General features: G+C 42.1%; 2 protein-coding genes across 3 annotated transcripts in view; both read right to left on the bottom strand.

Moving 5' to 3' along the window:
* Positions 1-9,342: 9,342 nt before the first annotated feature.
* Positions 9,343-14,822, bottom strand: LOC139538043 (steroid receptor RNA activator 1-like). 2 transcript variants are annotated; one of them, XM_071339958.1, is made up of 5 exons: positions 14,700-14,822; positions 12,589-12,717; positions 12,130-12,401; positions 11,860-11,968; positions 9,343-10,171 (listed from the first exon to the last, which is right to left on the bottom strand). In XM_071339958.1, exons 1-5 carry the CDS (start codon positions 14,728-14,730, stop codon positions 9,984-9,986), a joined length of 729 nt encoding a protein of 242 aa, XP_071196059.1. In that variant the 5' UTR covers positions 14,731-14,822; the 3' UTR covers positions 9,343-9,983. The 2 variants fall into 2 exon arrangements, with proteins under 2 accessions (XP_071196059.1, XP_071196058.1); XM_071339957.1 differs by having other exon boundaries at positions 12,589-12,709.
* A 191-nt stretch (positions 14,823-15,013) lies between these two features.
* The window catches only part of LOC139538042 (amyloid-beta A4 precursor protein-binding family B member 3-like), a 32,788-nt gene continuing 27,019 nt past the window's right edge, over positions 15,014-20,782 (bottom strand). Inside the window, exons 7-12 of the mRNA XM_071339956.1 lie at positions 19,780-19,894; positions 19,576-19,663; positions 19,363-19,446; positions 17,830-17,945; positions 17,432-17,611; positions 15,014-17,164 (exon numbers count right to left, since the gene is read on the bottom strand). Coding sequence (XP_071196057.1) covers positions 16,937-17,164; positions 17,432-17,611; positions 17,830-17,945; positions 19,363-19,446; positions 19,576-19,663; positions 19,780-19,894 — 811 coding nt within the window. The 3' untranslated portion in view covers positions 15,014-16,936. The remainder of the gene's footprint in view (positions 17,165-17,431; positions 17,612-17,829; positions 17,946-19,362; positions 19,447-19,575; positions 19,664-19,779; positions 19,895-20,782) is intronic.

The raw sequence follows: 20,782 nt of genomic DNA, 5'->3' as shown, positions 1-20,782 counted from the left end.
TTCACCCCCTTGGCATTTTTCCTATTTCGTTGCCTTACAACCTGGAATGAAAATATATTTTTGGGGGGGTTTGTATCATCTGATTTATACAACACTTTGAAGATGCATATTTTTTATTGTGAAACAAACAAGAAATAAGACAAAAAAAACAGAAAACCTGAGTGTGCATAACTATTACAGCTGCAAGTCTCTTAGGGTTTGTCTCTATAAGCTTGGCACGTCTAGCCACTGGGATTTTTGCCCATTCTTCAAGGCAAAACTGCTCCAGCTCCTTCAAGTTGGATGGGTTCCGCTGGTGTACAGCAATCTTTAAGTCATCAGACAGATTCTCAATTGGAATGAGGTCTGGGCTTTGACTAGGCCCTTCCAAGACATTTAAATGTTTTCCCTTAAATCACTCGAGTGTTGCTTTAGCAGTATGCTTAAGGCCATTGTCCTGCTGGAAGGTGAACCTCTGTCCCAGTCTTAAATCTCTTGAAGACTTAAACAGGTTTCCCTCAAGAATTTCCCTGTATTTAGCGGGATCCATCATTCCTTCAATTCTGACCAGTTTCATAGTCCCTGCCGATGAAAAATATCCTCACAGCACAATGCTGCCACCACCATGCTTCACTGTGGGGATGTGGTTCTCGGGGTGATGAGAGGTGTTGGGTTTGCGCCAGACATAGCGTTTTCCTTGATGGCCAAAAAGCTACATTTTATTCTCATCTGACCAGAGTGCCTTCTTCCATATGTTTGGGAAGTCTCCCACATGCCTTTTGGCGAAAACCAAACGTTTGCTTATTTTTTTCTTTAAGCAATGGCTTTTTTCTGGCCACTCTTCCATAAAGCACAGCTCGGTGGAGTGTACGGCTTGAAGTGGTCCTATGGACAGATACTCCAATCTCAGCTGTGGAGCTTTGCAGCTCCTTCAGGGTAATCTTTGGTCTCTTTGTTGCCTTTCTGATTAATGCCCTCCTTGCCTGGTCTGTGAGTTTTGGTGGGTGGCCCTCTCTTGGCAGGTTTGTTGTTGTGCCATATTCTTTCCATTTTTTTTTTTATCCCCTTTTCTCCCCAATTTTTGTGGTATCCAATCGCTAGTAATTACTATCTTGTCTCATCGCTACAACTCCCGTACGGGCTCGGGAGAGACGAAGGTCGAAAGCCACGCGTCCTCCGAAGCACAACCCAACCAAGCCGCACTGCTTCTTAACACAGCGCGCCTCCAACCCGGAAGCCAGCCGCACCAATGTGTCGGAGGAAACACCGTGCACCTGGCCCCCTTGGTTAGCGCGCACTGCGCCCGGCCCGCCACAGGAGTCGCTGGAGCGCGATGAGACAAGGATATCCTTACCGGCCAAACCCAGACGACGCTAGGCCAATTGTGCGTCGCCCCACGGACCTCCCGGTCGCGGCCGGCTGTCGACAGAGCCTGGGTGCGAACCCAGAGACTCTGGTGGCGCAGCTAGCACTGCGATGCAGTGCCCTAGACCACTGCGCCACCCGGGAGGCCCTTTTCTTTCCATTTTTTAATAATGGATTTAACGGTGCGCCGTGGGATGTTCAAATTTTCAGATATTTTTTTATAACCCAACCCTGATCTGTACTTCTCCACAACTTTGTCCCTGACCTGTTTGGAGAGCTCCTTGGTCTTCATGGTGCCGCTTGCTTGGTGGTGCCCCTTGCTTAGTGGTGTTGCAGACTCTGGGGCCTTTCAGAATAGGTGTATATATACTGAGATCATGTGACAGATCATGTGACACTTAAATAAAGTCCACCTGTGTGCAATCTAACTAATTATGTGACTTCTGAAGATAATTGGTTGTACCAGATCTTATTTAGGGGCTTCATAGCAAAGGGGGTGAATACATATGCACGCACCACTTTTCCGTTTATTTTTTTGAAACAAGTTACTTTTTTTATTTCACTTCACCAATTTGGACTACTACAAAAATCCATTTAAATTACAGGTTGTAATGCAACAAAATATGAAAAATGCCAAAGGGGATGAATACTTTTGCAAGGCAGTGTACAGTATGTGCTGCATTTAAAATCAGTTAAAAAATAACATTTATATTTATTGTAAGTGACCCTGCACCTCTCTGAGATGACGAAGTCATGATGTAATTGGGAAGGAAGAAAAGAATACTTAAAATGTAAGACCCATGCATATACTGTATTGTACAAAATGTGTGACTTAACTTGTGTGACATACTGTAGTCAGTGATGACTGTGAATGAAAAGTGTGTGTCTACACTACATGGCCAAAAGTAAGTGGAACAATTCATTCCAGAATTATGGACATTAATATGGAGTTGGTCCCCCCTTTGGTGCTACAACACCATCCACTCTTCTGGGAAACTTCCCACTATATGTTGGAACATTGCTGCGGGGACTTGCTTACATTCAGCCACAAGAGCATTAGTGAGGTCGGGCACTGATGTTGGGCGATTAGGCCTGGCTCGCAGTCTGCATTCCTATTCATCCCAAAGGTGTTCGATGGGGTTGAGGTCAGGGCTCTGTGCAGGCCAGTCAAGTTCTTCCACACAGATCTTGACAAACCATTTCTGTATTGACCTAGCTTTGTGCACGGGGGGCATCGTCATGCTAAAACAGGAAAGGGCCTTCCCCAAACGGTTGCCACAAAGTTGTAAGAACAGAATCGTCTAGAGTGTCATTGAATGCTGTAGCGTTAAGATTTCCCTTCACTGGAACCAAGGAGTCTAACCCGAACTATGAAAAGCAGCCCCAGACCATTATTCCTCCTCCACCAAACTTTACAGTTAGCACTATGCATTGGGTCAGGCAGCATTCTCCTGGCATCCGCCAAACCCAGATTCATCAGATGGTGAAGCGTGATTCATCACTCCAGAGAACAAGTTTCCACTGCTCCAGAGTGTCCAATGGCGGCGAGCTTTACACTACTCCAGCCAATGATTGGCATTGCACATGGTGATCTTAGGCTTGTGTGCAGCTGCTCAGCCATGGAAACCATTCCATGAAGCTCCCGACAAACAGTTATTGTGCTGACGTTGCTTCCAGAGGCAGTTTGGAACTCGGTAACCAAGGACACACAATGTTTACGCGCTACTCGGCGTTCCCATTCTGTGAGCTTATGTGGCCTACCACTTCACAGCTAAGCCACTGTTGCTCCTAAATGTTTCCACTCCATAATAACAACACCCACAGTAGACCGGGGCAGCTCTAGCAGGGCAGAAATGTGACAAACTGACTTTGGTGCCACGTCGAAAGTCACTGAGCTCATCAGAACAGGCCATTCTACTGCCAATGTTTGTCTATGGAGATTGCATGGCCGTGTGCTCGATTTCATACACCTGTCAGCAATGGGTGTGGCTGAAATAGCCAAATCCACTCATTTGAAGGGGTGTTCACATATTTTTGGCCACGTAGTGTATGTGTTTTTAATGTCTTATCATATTTGTATGGTATTTAAAATAAAACTTGATTGGCTTCGGTAAATGTGTACGGTGTGTGTTTGACACGAGTATGTTAAAAGGGGTATTCCCAGGTAGCACATAACATTCTGAGAATCCTATGCTTGGTGAGAGCGTGTTGTCCTATGGTTATTTTGCATACAACCTTCCCACAACGTTCTGGGAATGGTGCAGGAGTTGCTTGGCTTTGGAACATTCTCAGCACATTTCAGGAATTTGACAAAATAACAATTTTCTTGGTGTTTCATTACTTTAACAGAACGTTTCCTAAAAGTTCAAATTAATTAAGTTACAATTCATTGCATTTTTGGTAATGTTCCAGGAATGTTCTCCAACTTGTTTGACATTGCGAATATTCTCAAATAGTTCAGAGAACGTTAAGAAACAACTTTATTCTGTGGGAATTTCAGGACTTCAGCATAACATTTTCTGCAGGTTTCCTCATTCTTCCATTTAAAGTCATGTTCTCAGAACATTAAAACTTTACATTAAAAACACTAGTAACGTTCAAAGAACGTTCTAAGAAAAACATATACATTCCGTTCTCAGCGTCAACAAAACTCTCTCTATCCTCTAGCATGTTAAGTGTGTTGGCCGCGCCCACTACTTGACCACACCTGATCTTAATGAGTGCTTGTTTCCTTTGAAATTGGGTCTGTTTTAATATACAAAACTGTTCATTTTAGTCTGAGTAAAAAAAAAACATGGCATGCTATTTCCGTCCATGTGGCACAGTGGCCTAAATCCATATATAGAGAACAGAAGATCATAGGTTTGAATCTCACTGACGCACTGCCACAATAAAAAAATATGTGCGTTTGCATGATTAATGCCTAAGGAAATTAATTTCCATGTGTCCTATCTGTGCTTGGAGTTCAAAACAGTTAACCTAAGCTAGCAGTGTTAATACAAGTCTTATTGAAACATTCAGTGAAAGTTAAGGAAATTATTTAAAAAACTCAAAATAACCTTTAATTTCCATTCTCAGAACGTTGATAAAACTTCCTAGGAAAACTTTCAGGAAACCATAGTAAAACGTTCTCAGAACCACTCAAAAATTTCAATTTTACTGGTAAGGAAACTTATGGCTTCGTTCCTAGAACCAATGGGAAACCAAAAACATATGTTCCCACAACTTCCAAGGAACCATATGTGCTAGCTGGGTTGGTTGCATGTCAGGGAGTTTGGCAACAGACTATGGGAACCAGACCAGACTAGCACCATGGTGTGTGATGTGTTCACAACACCTTCTCCAATCACAAAAGAAAGGCAATGAAAACACACACCCCTGCAGTGGAAATGGATCCGGGACCTTCGTCTCAAATTCCTCATACCCGCCATATGTGTTCGGAACAATAAACACACTACATCGAGGTCAATTGCAGAGAGATCTAATTCCTTTCTGGCTTGTGTCTGTAGAAACTGCCATCCACAGTTGGTACTCTAAACCAGCTCATTCCTCTGTACAGAAACGTGACCGCGTAGCTAAACTGAGTGATAGTATCTTTTGTTCGTGATATTCAAAACAGTTTGGTTTATACATACAGAGTAGAGACAGTACTTGAGACAGGAAGGTTGACTTCACTTTTTATCAAGGGTTATTTGTTTTCTTAGAGGAGAGGTCACATCGTTTTGTTTTTACAAGGTTAAATACTGCGAATGTCACTACAAGGAAAAACCATTGTATTTCAAGGCTGCACCTCAATCTTACATAAAGTGTCTATCGTCTTATGAAATGTAATTTTCTCTTCCTGCCTTGTGTTGCTCTTAAACCTGGAGCATTCATTAATCCATCAACAGGTGCTATTATTGGGGGTGAGGAATGGATAGACACACAATTCTCTTGGCATAAATTGTGGTAAAGACACTATGTATTGCCCGGCCAGGACACTCAAGTCTGAATCTGCAATGTGAAGTCTTAATAATCGTCACGAATTCATCTGAATAAACAACTGACTGCAGCAACCTTTGATTTGGATACACATTATGTGATGCTGGACACGTTCATTCACGTTCTCACCTCATGAAAAACAACTGACAGAGAGAAGTATAAATGGGCAGTATAAGGGTGGATTTACATGATTAAAATATGTCTAGTGAGATCTCTCTCTTCAACATCAGCCTTGGATGTGGTGTGGCCAAAGCTACATTCCTGCTTCATGTGTGCGTGCACCTATTAGCATACTGTAAATAGAATATAGACAAACTAAGTAAGGATAGCAATTCAAACTGCACAGGTGCTTCTCATCTAAACCATATTGCACAGTTGATAAACGCAATGATTGACACGTGTGGGTGTTTTAAAATCCTGCGTGCAGTTCTAAAGAAATCGCTAACTAGCGTTAGCACAATGCCTGGAAGTCTATGGGTATCTGCAAGCACACTAAAAGATACCCATACACGTCCAGTCCTAGTTAGCATTGGCTAGGGAAACTACCTCCAACTTCCTTCATACTGGACACAGAGACTTACAAATGGTTCACCTGACTCTGGGGAAATAGATCAAGGGTCTCATTGCCAAAATCCGGAAGTGTCCCTTTAAAAAGGCAATTAGGGTAATTATTGGGATAAGGTGGATACCTAGTCAGTTGGACAACTGAATGCATTCAACCCGAGATGTGTCTTCCGCATTAAAACCAACCCCTCTGAATCAGAGGTAGCGTGGGAGACGTCGCTTAAAAGTGAGATTTCAATCTAAATCTGTCTCTTTACCCAAGTATCTCTCCTGGATCTACTTTGTGTCGTCAAAGGAGCGCCGTGTAAAGAGGCCCTAAGATTGCAACCAGCTGTCTACATTCAAAAGTGAGATGTAGCAATAAAGAGATCGGAAGTGTATTAGTGCTGCTAGGGGTATGTATATGAGTGCTTATTGAGGCCTCAGCAGTCACCACCACAGCGGGAGAGAGAGAGAGAGTGACTGTTGCTTTGCCACTCATGTCTGGAGAGAGGGAGTTTAATAGCCCAGCAGTATTACTGTGATTGGGTGTCGGTTCTCCTTTCAGTCAGTTCACAGCAGCAACAACGTGAGACGACCAGTCTCACAGTATCTTTACATATACAACCAAACGGGGCTGAGGAGGAATAGAATGATGGCTTTCCTGTCAATTTCCTTTTCCCCCACCACCTGTTCAAACACAGAGGTCTCTTGAGACAGACACCCATGTTTAAGGAAATATTATTGATTTCTGTGAAACTAGCCTGTGGACCTCTGTCTGTTCCTCTCTAAGGAAATGTGGTCTAGTACCACTTCTGCTTGAAGCTATTTGTCAGTGAAGATACACTCCCAATCATATGTATTTGTCAGTGAAGATACACTCCCAATCATATGTATTTGTCAGTGAAGATACACTCCCAATCATATGTATTTGTCAGTGAAGATACACTCCCAATCATATGTATTTGTCAGTGAAGATACACTCCCAATCATATGTATTTGTCAGTGAAGATACACTCCCAATCATATGTATTTGTCAGTGAAGATACACTCCCACCATATGTATTTGGACAGTGAAGGATCATATCTTTTCGGGGACTCTATACGGCAGCGTTTTGGATTTGAGATCAAATGATTCATATGAGGCGGCTACAGAATGTCGCCTTGTATTTGAGGGGATTTTCATACATATCCGTCTTACCATTTAGAAATGAAAGCTCCCCCACAATGTGAAGAAGTCAAGTATTTGGGCAAAATCCCTTATAGTCAAACGTTTCGTATTTGGTCCCATATTCCTAGCACGCAATGACTACATCAAGCTTGTGACTCTACAAACTCGTTGATTGCATTTGCAGTTTGTTTTGAGTTGTTTCGCCTCCTAGTAAAAGATGACAGTATAGACTGGCTGTGACTGTGAGGCTGATTGAGCTGTGATGTGAATGCTGTAACATTTGACACACTGCATCTCCCGCTACAAGAAACAGTGCAAATTTTTAAAAAACTTTAAAAAAAAAACTGTTGATGAACACATTTAAACACACAGAACTGTTGAACAAATAACAAAGATTAGCATTTTCTAAAGAGATAAAAAAGGGAACGTTTGCAACAGTTGATCATATACTGTAGGTGGTGGTAGACCTCATAAAAAATAAAAAAAGAGTTCCTCAACACACAGTGGAGACCTAAGACCACGGCAAGATGCAAACAAATTGCATCAGTTACCTCGAGAATGAAACTGCTTGTGGATGGAACTGTGTCAGACCATGTTAATGCGTTCACATTTGCCAAGATGTTGGAATGTGTGACGCAAGTTAACTTTCTGGAATGAAAACAGCCCCCCCCCCCCCCCCCCCAATAATCAGGAGAAGAATCCGAAGACGGTGTTTCACCTTTCAATACAGGATTGCTTGGGTGGGAAAACATCCGATACAACAGCCAATCGCAACTAGCTTCTCAGGACTTGAGTTGTGATGCACTGGTGTGGTGTGATGTGTGCATTAAAGCGGCAATCCGCAGTTTGAACAATAACAAAGCGGCACCCCACCACTAATTTGTTAAACAGCTGAGGGACGGGGCTGGAATAATGTAACCACTCTCAAAATCCTTGTCAGAGCTTTGGATACAAGGACTTACCATCCATGATATCATCATTATAGTTGCGGGTATACAGTGTTTGTTTAGATTTACATTGAGTTAAAACAAGCTTATATTTTGGGTTCTGATGGGGTAGGACAACTAAGCTCATAAGTTATTTCCTTCAAGAATCAAAAGAGTATACATCATTAATTTAAAAGTCTAAAAATAAATGTACCAACTACAGATTGCCCCTTAAATAACACAAGAGCATTTCTCAACCTCCACAGCAAGTGTCTGCTTGCACTGTAGACTATACAGTGTTTGTTGAAATCAACACGGTAAATCCACATTCCTGTCATTATGTTCAAGTTCACTTCCCTGTATTTCTTATGTCAAGGTTTTCACCAAATAAATAAATACATACAGGGAGTGAGTTTGGCATATGGCATTGTGACAAGACTTGCTGCCAGAGCTGTTATACTGCCAGCCTTACATGATTAGTCAGAGTTTACTACAGTAGGCAAAGCAGACACTATTGTTAATGTGTACACAGTACAGGTAATGTAGAGATGATATCAGTGAGAAGTGTTGGCCTGCAGCTCCCAGGAAGGCAGGTAACATGATTATAGCCCTATGATTATAGCACCTGGCTCTTCAGTGCCAGAGACACACAGTGTGGGAATTAGTAAACACAGATTCTACTGAAAAATCTCAACCCTGCCACATGCAATCCCGAGCTCTCCCAATACACAACCCAAGCTCTCCCAGCCATACTGTATTATTCAAATCAGCAGCTGTAAACCAAGCACAGGAGATCTGAATAAACTATGCCGTGATCAGAGAGGAAAAGCTCTCCTCATTTAAACCCACTTTTCTACAACGACGACAAAGGAGAGGCGATGCAGATGGCTCCGTGACTTAATTGAAACATTCAAACTTTACTCCAACATGATCTAATCTTTTATGGGTAGACTGGAACAATAAAAGGATAACGTGATGACATTATCCATGAGTTCACATCAATTACTGTCTCACTTAGCAACAATAAAACAAGTGTTGTTGTCACAGACCTCGGACGATCAAAACAAAGCCACGCCTCATTCATGGTGGCTAGTCCTCTAGCGCTATAAAATGAAGACATAAAATCGTGTGTAACCCTTCCTATAAAGTGCCCAAGTTTCTCTAGATATCATAGCCACAACACGGTCACCAGTGAAAAACAAAGCCTAAGACGCCACCTTCTGGTGGCTTCTCCTTGCATCCGTCTCCATGGAGGTAGACACGTCAGAAAAGCTGGAAGAACGGAACTTCCTCATTGTCTAACTACAGAACCGACATAAATAACAGTTCGTGACATCAACCTACTGCTGCATGAAAATACATTAAAAAAATGAATACTTCCACCACAAATCAGATTTATTTGGTCTTATCGTGTACGATACACATGTAATGCAATGCCACCGTCAACAGAAGCAGACCGCAGGCTTTAAAACATTCTTATTGCTCTTATGATTATGTACATGGGGGGGGGGGGGGTGATAAGTCATTGAAAACTGTAGGCTAAACCAGGAATAATACATTGGACCTTGTGTACAATCAAAGCAATCTTAGCTCCAGTAAAATACTGTTCACAAGGCTGTCCAAGGTAGGTTATAGTATTTCATAGTACTGACACTTCTGACAGAAGCACTTTAACCAAACAAGACACCATAGGAAAAGGCTGTATCAAACGCTAACAATCGACATAAAACAGGGATAAAGGTATCTTTGTATTGTCAGAATTGGTGGATCTCGGTAATAGCGATACACTGCAATCAAAGGCAATTCATTAAAAAAGTCCCCCCCAAAAATGTATAAGCCCATTGCATAATTACAGGAAAACCATGTCAAAATATGTGGAATCTCCACATACAAAAGCAAAAGACAGAGTAAGCCTAAAAGTTGAATTTCAATGGCTTTCACATGGACGACCGAGAGTCCTCACGGTTCCACGACCTAATAGAAAAGTTCCAAAAGTGTCATTATTGATCTAGTCAGAGTTAGCTGTGCTTGCTGGTGTCTAGACTCTGGTCTACTTCCTGTGTGTGCAGGAGGTCCGGGTTTAAGTTGCGTGTTTCGGCGATGAGACGTTTGACCCCCACCATCCACTGACTGACCTCGTTAACATGGTCCACTATCAGAGCCCGGTGGATCTCATCAGCAGCGTCCCAGTTACAACTCTTCAACTCTGACAGGAGCATAAAGACAGGAGCGTCACAGACGTGGTTAGGTCATTTGAACATTTGTTTGTCTCATTTGTTTCATATAAAAATGGTGGGTGACCCATTTAAATCAGAGATGCAAACTGCTGAGGGACCAAAAAGGTGACACTTTTTTTGTTGTTGCACTGAAACATGCAAAGAAAATCCCTGCTAGGGGGAAATGCAGGTTAACTAATTAAACAACAAAGAATATGATCTACATGATCAGTCTCTGTGTGTAAAATAAAAAGTGGTTCATGTGAACCTCAATCACAGCTAAAAACAAAAAAATGCTAAAAGAAAGCAATCCAATGTTATTTGTTGCCTAGACTTTACTGCAAATGACACTCAAGTCTTGAGAGAAAACAATACACTAATACTGCAGTTAGCCATGACAGCCTTTATAACAGAACGCTTGTGACCACACACATCTAAATATTGCACTTAGGGGAAAAAAACATCTTAAAGTAGAAATAGAATGCCTGTTTGTTTCATTCTATTTTTGCTCTATTATAGTGGCCACTATAGTAGATATTGATCAAGTACACAAGGCTACATGTGTGCAAAAAAACGTTTACAGAGTAAAAAGTATTTTAATAATCCCCCTAAAAAAGTCACACACATGTTGTCAAGTTCAACACAACAAAAACAATATCTTTGGGCTACACTGCACATTATTACATTGTACACTTTCTGCAGAGAGTACACCTGGCATACCCCTTTTTATACACGGTATTGAAGAAGTGAGAAAGAGGGAAAGTGCGTGGTGTTCCTTTCACCTCTATAGTGGCATCCTGTTTAAGCCAGAACCAGCTCCAGCTACACTCGATCCCTGAATCCACTTGTTTAACAAGCAACGCCTCCTTTTCACTTAATTCTCTCATTTTGAAAATTAACCACATACTATAGAGGGACAAACATTAGTTCACAGATAGTAGTTAGTTAACATTTCACACAGATTTCCAGGGTCCAGTAAGCAACTAACGCGTTATAACTTGAGGAACGGCAAGGAGTCTTATAATGTTGCCAGTTAATACTATAACGAATTGGTTCGGTTACTAACGTTGGCTCATCTGATGTTGTAACGTTAGCTAGCTGTCTGACTTCATTAGCCAGCTAATTTTCACACCATAAACTCAATTATTTGATCAGTTAGTAAGTCGTCTTATTTTGCTCAACATTTCTCTGGCCAGCTAACGGAGAATTCGATCCAGCTAACGTTAGCAAGATACTTAACCATGCTAATAGTTGTTCCACCACACTTTCTCCCTCATTTCAAACTCTCCAAATGCCAGTTGTTTTTCGGTTACAGCTCATGAAGTAAACTTCATCACCTTCTCACCCCCGTCTCCGTGGTCAGGCTTCTCATCTACCTCTTCGTTATCGTTAAAGGGACGTGCTGCTAGATAACGGGAAAGCTGATGCTGTGACTACCAAATGGGTTGTCTCTTCTCTCTTCAGTCACATGCTGCATTCTGTTATGTGAACGATGGGCTGAGCCTTGGATACTGTCAGTATTGCTCCAAACCCGCATTACCCTATTGCATACAGCCAGTAGTGATCCAACCCCCCCCAAAATATACACGAATGACGTAGGTCACTAGTTTGCATCCCTGATTTATTTTTCATCAGTAGAAATATGACCTCATCTATCAAACTATACAGGTTCTCCTACCTTGCACCAGTCCATTCATTCTTCTCCTAACAGGAAGTGACAGCTTCCCAGATTTCCACATGTCCTCAAAGAGCTTCAGACGCTTCGCCACATCATTACACACCTGTTTCTGCAAGGGGTACAAGTAAAAAATTCAGCAATTTGGTTAGCAAAGCAGTGAGTGTCATTTCAAACAGTGCACTGCACCATAACAGAGCTACATACAACATGCTATTTGTAAATAGTTTGTCAACTGTGGCTGGGAATTAGAGCTATAGAAATCATTCTTACTTTGACTGTGTGTCTACAAGCTGTCAGTGCCCAGTTGAGAAGAGTGACTACATCGTCGACATCTGGGTCACTCTCTGATTGGCTACTGGAAGAGTCTGTGTGCTCTACCACAGGGAAAGGTGGTGGAGGTGTGGCCATCATCATCACCCCAACAAGAGGGGCTGAGACAGGACATGGACGAGGGGGCGTGTTCAGACTACATGGAGGGGCCAGTGGGTTGGTAGGAGGAGTCATTGGAGCTGTTCGGGAAGGAAAATCTCCTGGGACAGGACCTGTGGATAAATAGAACCAGGATGATTCATTATCTGCTCTGACAGTCTGGGGAAAGTACAGTCATCAGAAAGACAATCTCACAACCCCTGAGTAAACATCAAAAGTACCAAGGTACTTAAAAGATCAATGAATTTAAACCATATTCAAGGCACAATTTCCAATTCTCTGCCAAAGCCTAGAACGTACAAGGGGATCCTGTGAGTTGAGGTGGGGGCACTCTCTTGTTGAGAGGGGTCCTCTTGGGACCACCTTGTGCTGCTGTCTGCAAACCATAGGAAAACTGTGGAGGGTCATTCCAGCCCCGCTCCTGATTACCTTAACAAAGGCAGAGAGGGTTTTATTTATTTTTTAAACTACCAATTTACTAACTACTCATTAGCAGCTAGCACACACGCACACAGTTGAAGTCGGAAGTTTCCATACACCTTACCTAAATACGTTTAAACTCAGTTTCACAATTCCTGACATTTAATCCTAGTAAAAATTCCCTGTCTTAGCTCAGTTAGGATCACCACTTCATTTTAAGAATGTGAAATGTCAGAATAATAGTAGAGAGAATGTAATATTTCAGCTTTTATTTCTTTCATCACATTCCCAGTGGGTCAGAAGTTTACATACACTCAATTAGTATTTGGTAGCATTGCCTTTAAATTGCTTAACTTGGGTCAAACGTTTCAGGTAGCCTTCCACAAGCTTCCCACAATAAGTTGGGTGAATTTTGGCCTATTCCTCCTGACATAGCTCTTGTAACTGAGTCAGGTTCATATGCCTCCTTGCTCACACACACTTTTTCAGTTCTGCCAACAAATTTTCTATAGGTTTGAGGTCAGGGCTTTGTGATGGCCACTCCAATACCTTGACTTTGTTGTCCTTAAGCCATTTTGACACGACTTTGGAAGTATGCTTGGGGTCATTGTCCATTTGGAAGACCCATTTGCGACCAAGCTTTAACTTCCTGACTGATGTCTTGAGATGTTGCTTCAATATATCCACATAATTTTCCATCCTCATGATGCCATCTATTTTGTGAAGTGCACCAGTCCCTCCTGCAGCAAAGCACCCCCACAACATGATGTTGCCACCCCCGTGCTTCACGGTTGGGATGGTGTTCTTCGGCTTGCAAGCGTCCCCCTTTTTCCTCCAAACATAACAATGGTCATTATGGCCAAACAGTTATATTTTTGTTTCATCAGACCAGAGGACATTTCTCCAAAAGGTACATTCTTTGTCCCCATGTGCAATTGCAAACCGTAGTCTGGCTTTTTTATGGTGGTTTTGGAGCAGTGGCTTCTTCCTGTGGATATAGAGACTTTTGTACCGGTTTCCTCCAGCATCGTCACAAGGTCCTTTGCTGTTGTCCTGGGATTGATTTTCACTTTTCGCACCAAAGTACGTTCATCTCTAGGAGACAGAACGCGTCTCCTTCCTGAGCGGTATGACGACTGCGTGGTCCCATGGTGTTTATACTTGCGTACTATTGTACAGATGAACGTGGTACCTTCAGGCATTTGGAAATTGCTCCCAAGGATGAACCAGACTTGTGGAGGTCTACAATTCTTTTTCTGAGGTCTTGGCTGATTTCTTTAGAGTTTCCCATGATGTCAATTAAAGAGACACTGAGTTTAAAGGTAGCCCTTGAAATACATCCACAGGTACACCTCCAATTGACTCAAATCAAAAGCTTCTAAAGCCATGACATTTTCTGGAATTTTCCAAGCTGCTTAAAGGCACAATCCACTTAGTGTATGTAAACTTCTGACCCACTGGAATTGTGATACAGTTTATTACAAGTGAAATAATCTGTCTGTAAACAATTGTTGAAAAAATTATTTGTGTCATACACAAACTAGATGTCCTAACAGACTTGGCAAAACTATAGTGTGTTAACAAGAAATGTGTGGAGTGGTTGAAAAACGAGTTTTAATGACTCCAACCTAAGTGTATGTAAACTTCCGATTTGAGCTGAACATGAACATGAAACTGATTATGTTTATAATCATGATCAACATCATGTGATAACGTTACCTGTAGTCACGCTCAAATTTGATGTCATAAAGCAGTGGCGAAATAACTCAAGTGAAGAGGTAGTGTAAAGTCTATGCAAACGCATCTTCAAGATATTTTGACAACTTTGTTAGCAAGAGAGCAATGTAGTTTGATAGTTACTGCTAGCTAGCTTGTCTTCAAACTAGCTTGCATTATAACCCTAGCACAGTTGCAGTACACTGATGTCTATCGTTAGCGAACTTTTCTCGCTAAATAAACAAAGTAGAACTATTCAATTGGACAGAACATACCTGGTTTGATGTAAAGGTCCTCCGCCTCCATGGCTTCTTTTCTTCTTTCATATACAACAAATCAACTTGTTTTCCGGGACACGTGGACAGGATGTTGAACATTGACATTACGCATGTCCGGTTGGTCAATAGAATAGAATGGAGTAAATTTGTAAATTTTTCTGGTCTAGTAAACAGTGGATGACTTAATGTAGAGCAAAGTGCCCAGATTCTGGGTAATGAGACTAGACTTCATGTTGAAATAAAAGGCTCTTTCTTTGTAAGAGGAGTTGAAGTTGAACTTTGATAAACATAACACACAAAAAAACAGAACAGGATTTCCAAGCAATTTATTATTCCAGCATAGACCACCACAGTGTGGACCTAGTGAGGTATAACTGCGCGAAATAATCACAATTTAAAATAGTTTGCATTTACATGACATCCTATTTTCTTTTGTGCTAAAATATTGCAAATATATAGAGACATATGTATTTACTAGTAGTATAAATAGCAAAAACCAAAAACATCTCAAGGTGCTACATTAGCATTTTTATGACATTACCTCTCCCAAGTTCTCCTGGATAAAACGGATTTCACTTCTCCATCCATGTTATTTTACGCCAAAGCTCCACCTTTTCATTCTTCCAACTTTGACATGAACCTTCCACTAATATGGAGACCTGAGTTATTTTCTCATATAATATATATTTAGAATGGGGGAAGAGGAGCTGTTGCATATCGGTAATATATAGCATGACCTCTCTGAGGTGCCATTCCTTTTATGTGCCCAAGTGTTTCACAGCATACAGTGGGCCGGCCTACTGTCGCAAATGACTTTGAAAATCAGCATGCAATAAACCAAGTGCCTTTCACCCCCCCCCCCCCCATACTTAATTCAATGCAGTGCAAATAAGTCTGTATTTTGGGGGGAATCACAAAAGTGATATCAATTCAGTGTGTTTTGGTGTTTTCTCAAGTGAAAATGCTGTTTAGCGTGTTCTCCAATAGGAACAACATAACACAGGCTTTCAGTGGTGGGGACTGGTTGCATTTAGAGTTTAGTCATTGACTTGATTTCTAAGTGTTTTCAGTTTTACTAGTGAGAGTCGTCTTTTTTTTCTTCATTGCCAATAGCATGGAAAGTACCTGAGCAAAGCATTTCATTCCCAAGCGTGTGCGAAAGCATGCAGTGCTTCTGTAGAGCTTCGGGGAACTGTCTACATACCTTTCTAAATCATTTTTTTTTTTTTTACACTTTTATGCTTTTTGTGCTGCATAAATTACTAACACAAACTTTTTTCAGAACAGAACTAAAACACCTTCTCTTTCACTCTAATGTGAAGACCACTGTGGCACTGGCGCCACTCCTGAATCCTGCTTAAAGGGATTCTTTCTGAGTATGCTGCATCAAAATTGTACCAAAGCCCAGATCTGATTGGACTTCATTTGCTGTTGACAAACTGGGGTCTCGGATGTTCATCGGTCTGATTCTCGATTTTGCCACGTCTAATTTGAATAATGGAGGAATATATAGTGTGATATCTTCTCTCCCATCTTTATGATGCCTAATCTCACATTTGAAATCTATTTGTTGTCAACTGTCAGAGGGACTATAGGCTATAAATCGACACACTTATATGAATATATCTGAAGTTAAAGATCCCTTTACATTTATTAGAAAGAACAGTATAGGTATTTAACACAACCTACCTAGCTACATTGATTGTACAAGAATGAGGTCACTGTTACATTTTGCTGATGTTCAATATCAGAAAACTATATTAAAGAGTAGTCAATTACTGCACCATATGTTTTGCTACTGTATGCTTCACTTAGAACCAGGGAGCCATTGTTGTGTATTTGATGGTATTTTGCAATAAAAGTACAAGATCCTAATGACCTAAACTCTTCCTTGACAAGAAAGGTGTGGAATGTGAGAGTACAGCACCTCAGTGTTCTTTTCTAAATCTGTACCACAAACCAGCCTTGTTGAGATATGTTGTATACCCAAAGAAACACAGTAGAAGCAGAAATGCAGCACGTTTGTTTTGTTTAAGATAATGGTCATCCCTGCCTGGTCAAATAGAAACTCAGCTGGCCTTCAATCTTCACATTCTAATGGCTGGTTATACATCTGTTATACATTCTACCCTTCCCCTAAAACTGATTTGCCGTACCTCCCTTTACCCAAGTCCCCTTCCCTCACTCGCTCCCTCACTTGCTCCCTCCCTCCCGCCTCCCTCCCTATCTGGTTGCTATGGTGTGGAAACTGCTGACTGTTTATTTCTGAAAGTCTCAAAAAACGCCAGCATGCCCTTTTTGGCTGTGGAGGAGCCAGTCATGGGTGGGGACAGTCCTTGGTGAAGGGGAGCTGGGAAAGTGAAGCCGTCCATGGAGTTGGCCCTCTTCACCTTGGAACCCGCCTGCCACATTTTAGACCTGGGTGGTGGAGTCTGGGCCACCAAGCACTTCTGGTACTGGACCTGCAGGGGGCACAATGGAGCCATGTTAAGCAGTGACCTTTGGTATCTTTCTAAAATGAAAGAGAAACTTACATGACTCATGGCTCTAGTACATTCTCTACCGGTACCTACTAATTCCATTAAAATATTCATCATTCAGCCATGATAGCATGTATAAATTCAAGTATTTTTCATGCTAGCTTCACCTCTGCGTCTACAGAAGCCATTTTGTACATTAGTTCTCCAGTCCTGTGTTTCATCCCTCAGGGTGACCCCTTAGTCACTCACCATGCACGCAGCCTGCACAGCCTCAGAGATGATCCCTGCGTCTGGCTCACACCAGAAAACATGACAATCAAACCGCTGCGTCCCGCCATCCACTATCACTGCAAAGGTGTGTGTGTCATGGCCCACACCCAGAAAGGTCAGGTAACGCACTTGACATTCCCAGAAGGGATCATCTCCATCCTGAAAGAGAAATCCCAGAGAAGGTAAGAGAGAGAAAGGGAGAGAGAGAGAAAGAGAAAGAAAGCTAAAGAAGGAGAGAGAGGGACAAAGGGAGAGCGAGGGACAAAGGGAGAGAGTGTAAGAGAGAGAGAGAGAGAGAATCAGGTGGACAGAGAAATGTAATAATTTCATTGGTTGGTCTGACCACTGCATTTACAGGTTTCCTGAGCACTCCTCACCTCTCCTTTCCAGAGTGAAAGCACAGTATCAGAGATGTGGATGACGATGGGCTCCCACTCGTCACTGTCTGAGGTGTTCATGATGCTCTCTATGGCCCGGTTCAGCACCTCCATACCTGCCAGAGGGTCTCACATAAAGCCCCTTAATAAAGCTGCTTCAGTAACAGCACAGTGACTTCTAAAAGTACTGCAAAACCAAGGTTACGGTTAGATCACCTGTTTTGAGAGGAAATGCTCCTAGCGTCAACTCTTCTTCATTGTAACACACAGTATGATCAAACGACCTTCCAGTGATTGCAAACCTATGCGATCATCCCCTCGGGTGTGTAATCGCCAATGACGACTAATGGCTTGTCATCATTAATAAGAAAACCTCTTTGGTAGCTACAATCTGCCTTTATTGCTTTGCAGAAAGCCTTTAGTCAACTGAAATTGGTACTTAACGCAGGTAAAACCAAGCATATGTTGTTTTCCAAAACGCTTAAAAATGTATCTGATGATTTATGCATATATACATTGGATGGCCTTTTAAATATTTGGGCATCTTGACGTTTAAGAAGTTAAGACTTAAAATGGGCTTCCTTTATAGGAATAGACCATGCCTTTCGTTAAATAGCAGAAAGCAAATCATTCAGTCGACATTCATACCGGTTATAGACTATGGCGATATTGTCTATATGCATGCAGCTGCCACTGTATTGAAGCCATTGGACGCAGTTTATTACAGGCAGCAGGTTCAGTGCACATTACTGCTTGCTGTATCAGAAAGTAGACTGGCCCTCTTAGAAGTCTCATAGATCGTTGCATTGCACTCTTTTTGTATATAAAGCCCTCTTGCACTAACTTTCGCAGGACCGTACTTCATTGTTAACCTACAGACGTACGAGCTACCAGACCCGGGATCAGGGATGGCTAACTCTGGGGATCCCTTCTATCTCCACTGAGTTAGGTTAATCTGCTTTTCGTTTTTTTTCTTCTTCACCTTACTTGTGAAATAATCTCCGAAACAATTGAAAGGTTAAATAAAAACCTCAGTGGACCATAATATCTCAGACATAAAGCATCTGTGACTGGGCGTTTATGTCAGTTAGTCAGCTGATCCAGCTAACGACACCTTGATGGATGCTACCGTTTTGGAGCCTGTAATCAATAATTCATTTTCTGAAAGAGTGCCGTGTTACATACTGCGAGACGACGCCTCGCCTGTGGACAGCCAACTACACAGTGAACCTGAGAGTTAGCTAGCCATGAGACGTGACTCGGCATATTTGCTGAGGATAAAGAGACGATGTCCGGTGTCTCGTTATCCAGCACCAATTTTAAAACATGCCTGTGACTCCTGGCTGCTGTCTAATCCTCTATATCTGATGATGTGATATTACAGATCCTGTTCCCCTGTTGACTCTCATGGTTGTTATAGGAAAGGGAACATTGGCTCGTTTAAAAAAAATCTAGTTCAATAGATGACAAGTTTGATGGTATTTTGCCAGTTTAATACATCAATAGGATGAGATTAGAATACAGTACACCTACCCATCGCCCTGGAGACAGGCAGGTTTCCGATGTACTGCACCTCAAACTTCTGCACCCTTTTCCTCATTGCATCCAGGAAGTCCACTGCAGCAAAAAATACGAATAAAATGTATCATGTGATTTCTGCCATATTATGGAGTTTACCATCCGTATAAACTACACATTGTAGCTGATGGGTTTCTGTGGGCTCTGAGCTCAGCCAGGCTACAGCACCTTGACGTGGCAGATCCTCAGGGGAGATGTTCTCCATGGTGAGGGAGCGGGCCATAGATGGGCTTCTAGTCGTCTTCTCTGCCATGATCTGGATACACACACAGACACATCCTTCACACTGGCTCACTCTAGAATGAACCCAAACTACTACGGTGGGCTAAAAGGGATGTTCAACCACTTCCTATGCTGGAAACCTTTGATTACCTTTGAGCACATTTCATGCAAAGCCGTGGCGATGGTTTTTGCTGGGGCGTTACAGCGAAACACATGGCACTTCAGCATACAGGTGTCTTTGTCACTGGCCACAAAGGCAAAGTCTCTGTAAACGGTACAGAACACAAAAGCAAAGATTAGCACAGAGAACGGGCATCTATATGTCTGGTTTGTGGGGAAGTTAACCGACTTCACAATTTATCTGGTGATCTGGTACTGTGTGTATGACAAGATAATAGCATTAGTATGAATGGAATGGAATTCAAAGCTATATTGAGTACACGTGACACATCAAGCTATTGCTTCTTCTGCACGACTACTGTACCGCATGACCGCGTTGGTCCACTGAACTGAAACCAACGGTACACCAGCCAGTATCACGTAACAGTTGGTTTGGTAAAATGCACAATCATCAAACGACTAAGCAACTGAGCCCTGAAGACAGCACAGGCTCTCGCAACATTGATGCTATCAGTTCCATTCTGGCTCAACACATTGTGACCTCAGGCTGTGTCCCTCAGCAGCTGATAGGCCGTGTCAGATGTCAGGTCTATAAATACCAGTGATGCATATGGACAGACATTGTTCTCAGGACTTTGAGGAACAGGGACATGGAATACGTCGCCCTGTCACCAATTTCTAATATCAGAAAAGGATGCAAGAGATTCACGATCTCTTCTACGCTATAATCACATACCAGAGCAAAGATACTCAACTGACAAGAAGTTAGTTCATAAAGAACTGTTCTGTGTGCCATGTGCAGTTGCTAATTGGGAAAAAGCTCAGTGGTCGCAGTTTGATGGCTTTATGTGGCTTTACGTGTGTCATTCTCTCTATAACATCCTTCGTGAGTTCTGAAAGGATCTTGAAATGACCTCGAGCAACAGTGCTGTTTTATAGTCCACAACTCTGGTGCACCAGAATATGCCGATGCCTGGGAAAAGAACTAAGATACCTGCAGCTTTTTAATTATTGAGGGAAAAGAGGGAATAAC

Source organism: Salvelinus alpinus, chromosome 13 (assembly GCF_045679555.1).
Source record: "Salvelinus alpinus chromosome 13, SLU_Salpinus.1, whole genome shotgun sequence".
In the NCBI taxonomy this organism is placed as follows: Eukaryota; Metazoa; Chordata; class Actinopteri; order Salmoniformes; family Salmonidae; genus Salvelinus; species Salvelinus alpinus.
The sequence above is the reverse complement of the archived record's forward strand: the minus strand, read 5'-3'. Positions and strand labels throughout refer to the sequence as shown.

Bases quoted from the DNA above. Each gene is read 5' to 3' on its own strand.
- LOC139538043 (XM_071339957.1), bottom strand. From the start codon at position 14,807: ATGTCAATGTTCAACATCCTGTCCACGTGTCCCGGAAAACAAGTTGAT. The intron at 11,969-12,129 runs GTAAGAATGATT...TACCCCTTGCAG, and splicing joins CTTGTAGACACACAGTCAAA to AAACAGGTGTGTAATGATGT. The intron at 10,172-11,859 runs GTAGGAGAACCT...TGCTCCTGTCAG, and splicing joins AATGAATGGACTGGTGCAAG to AGTTGAAGAGTTGTAACTGG.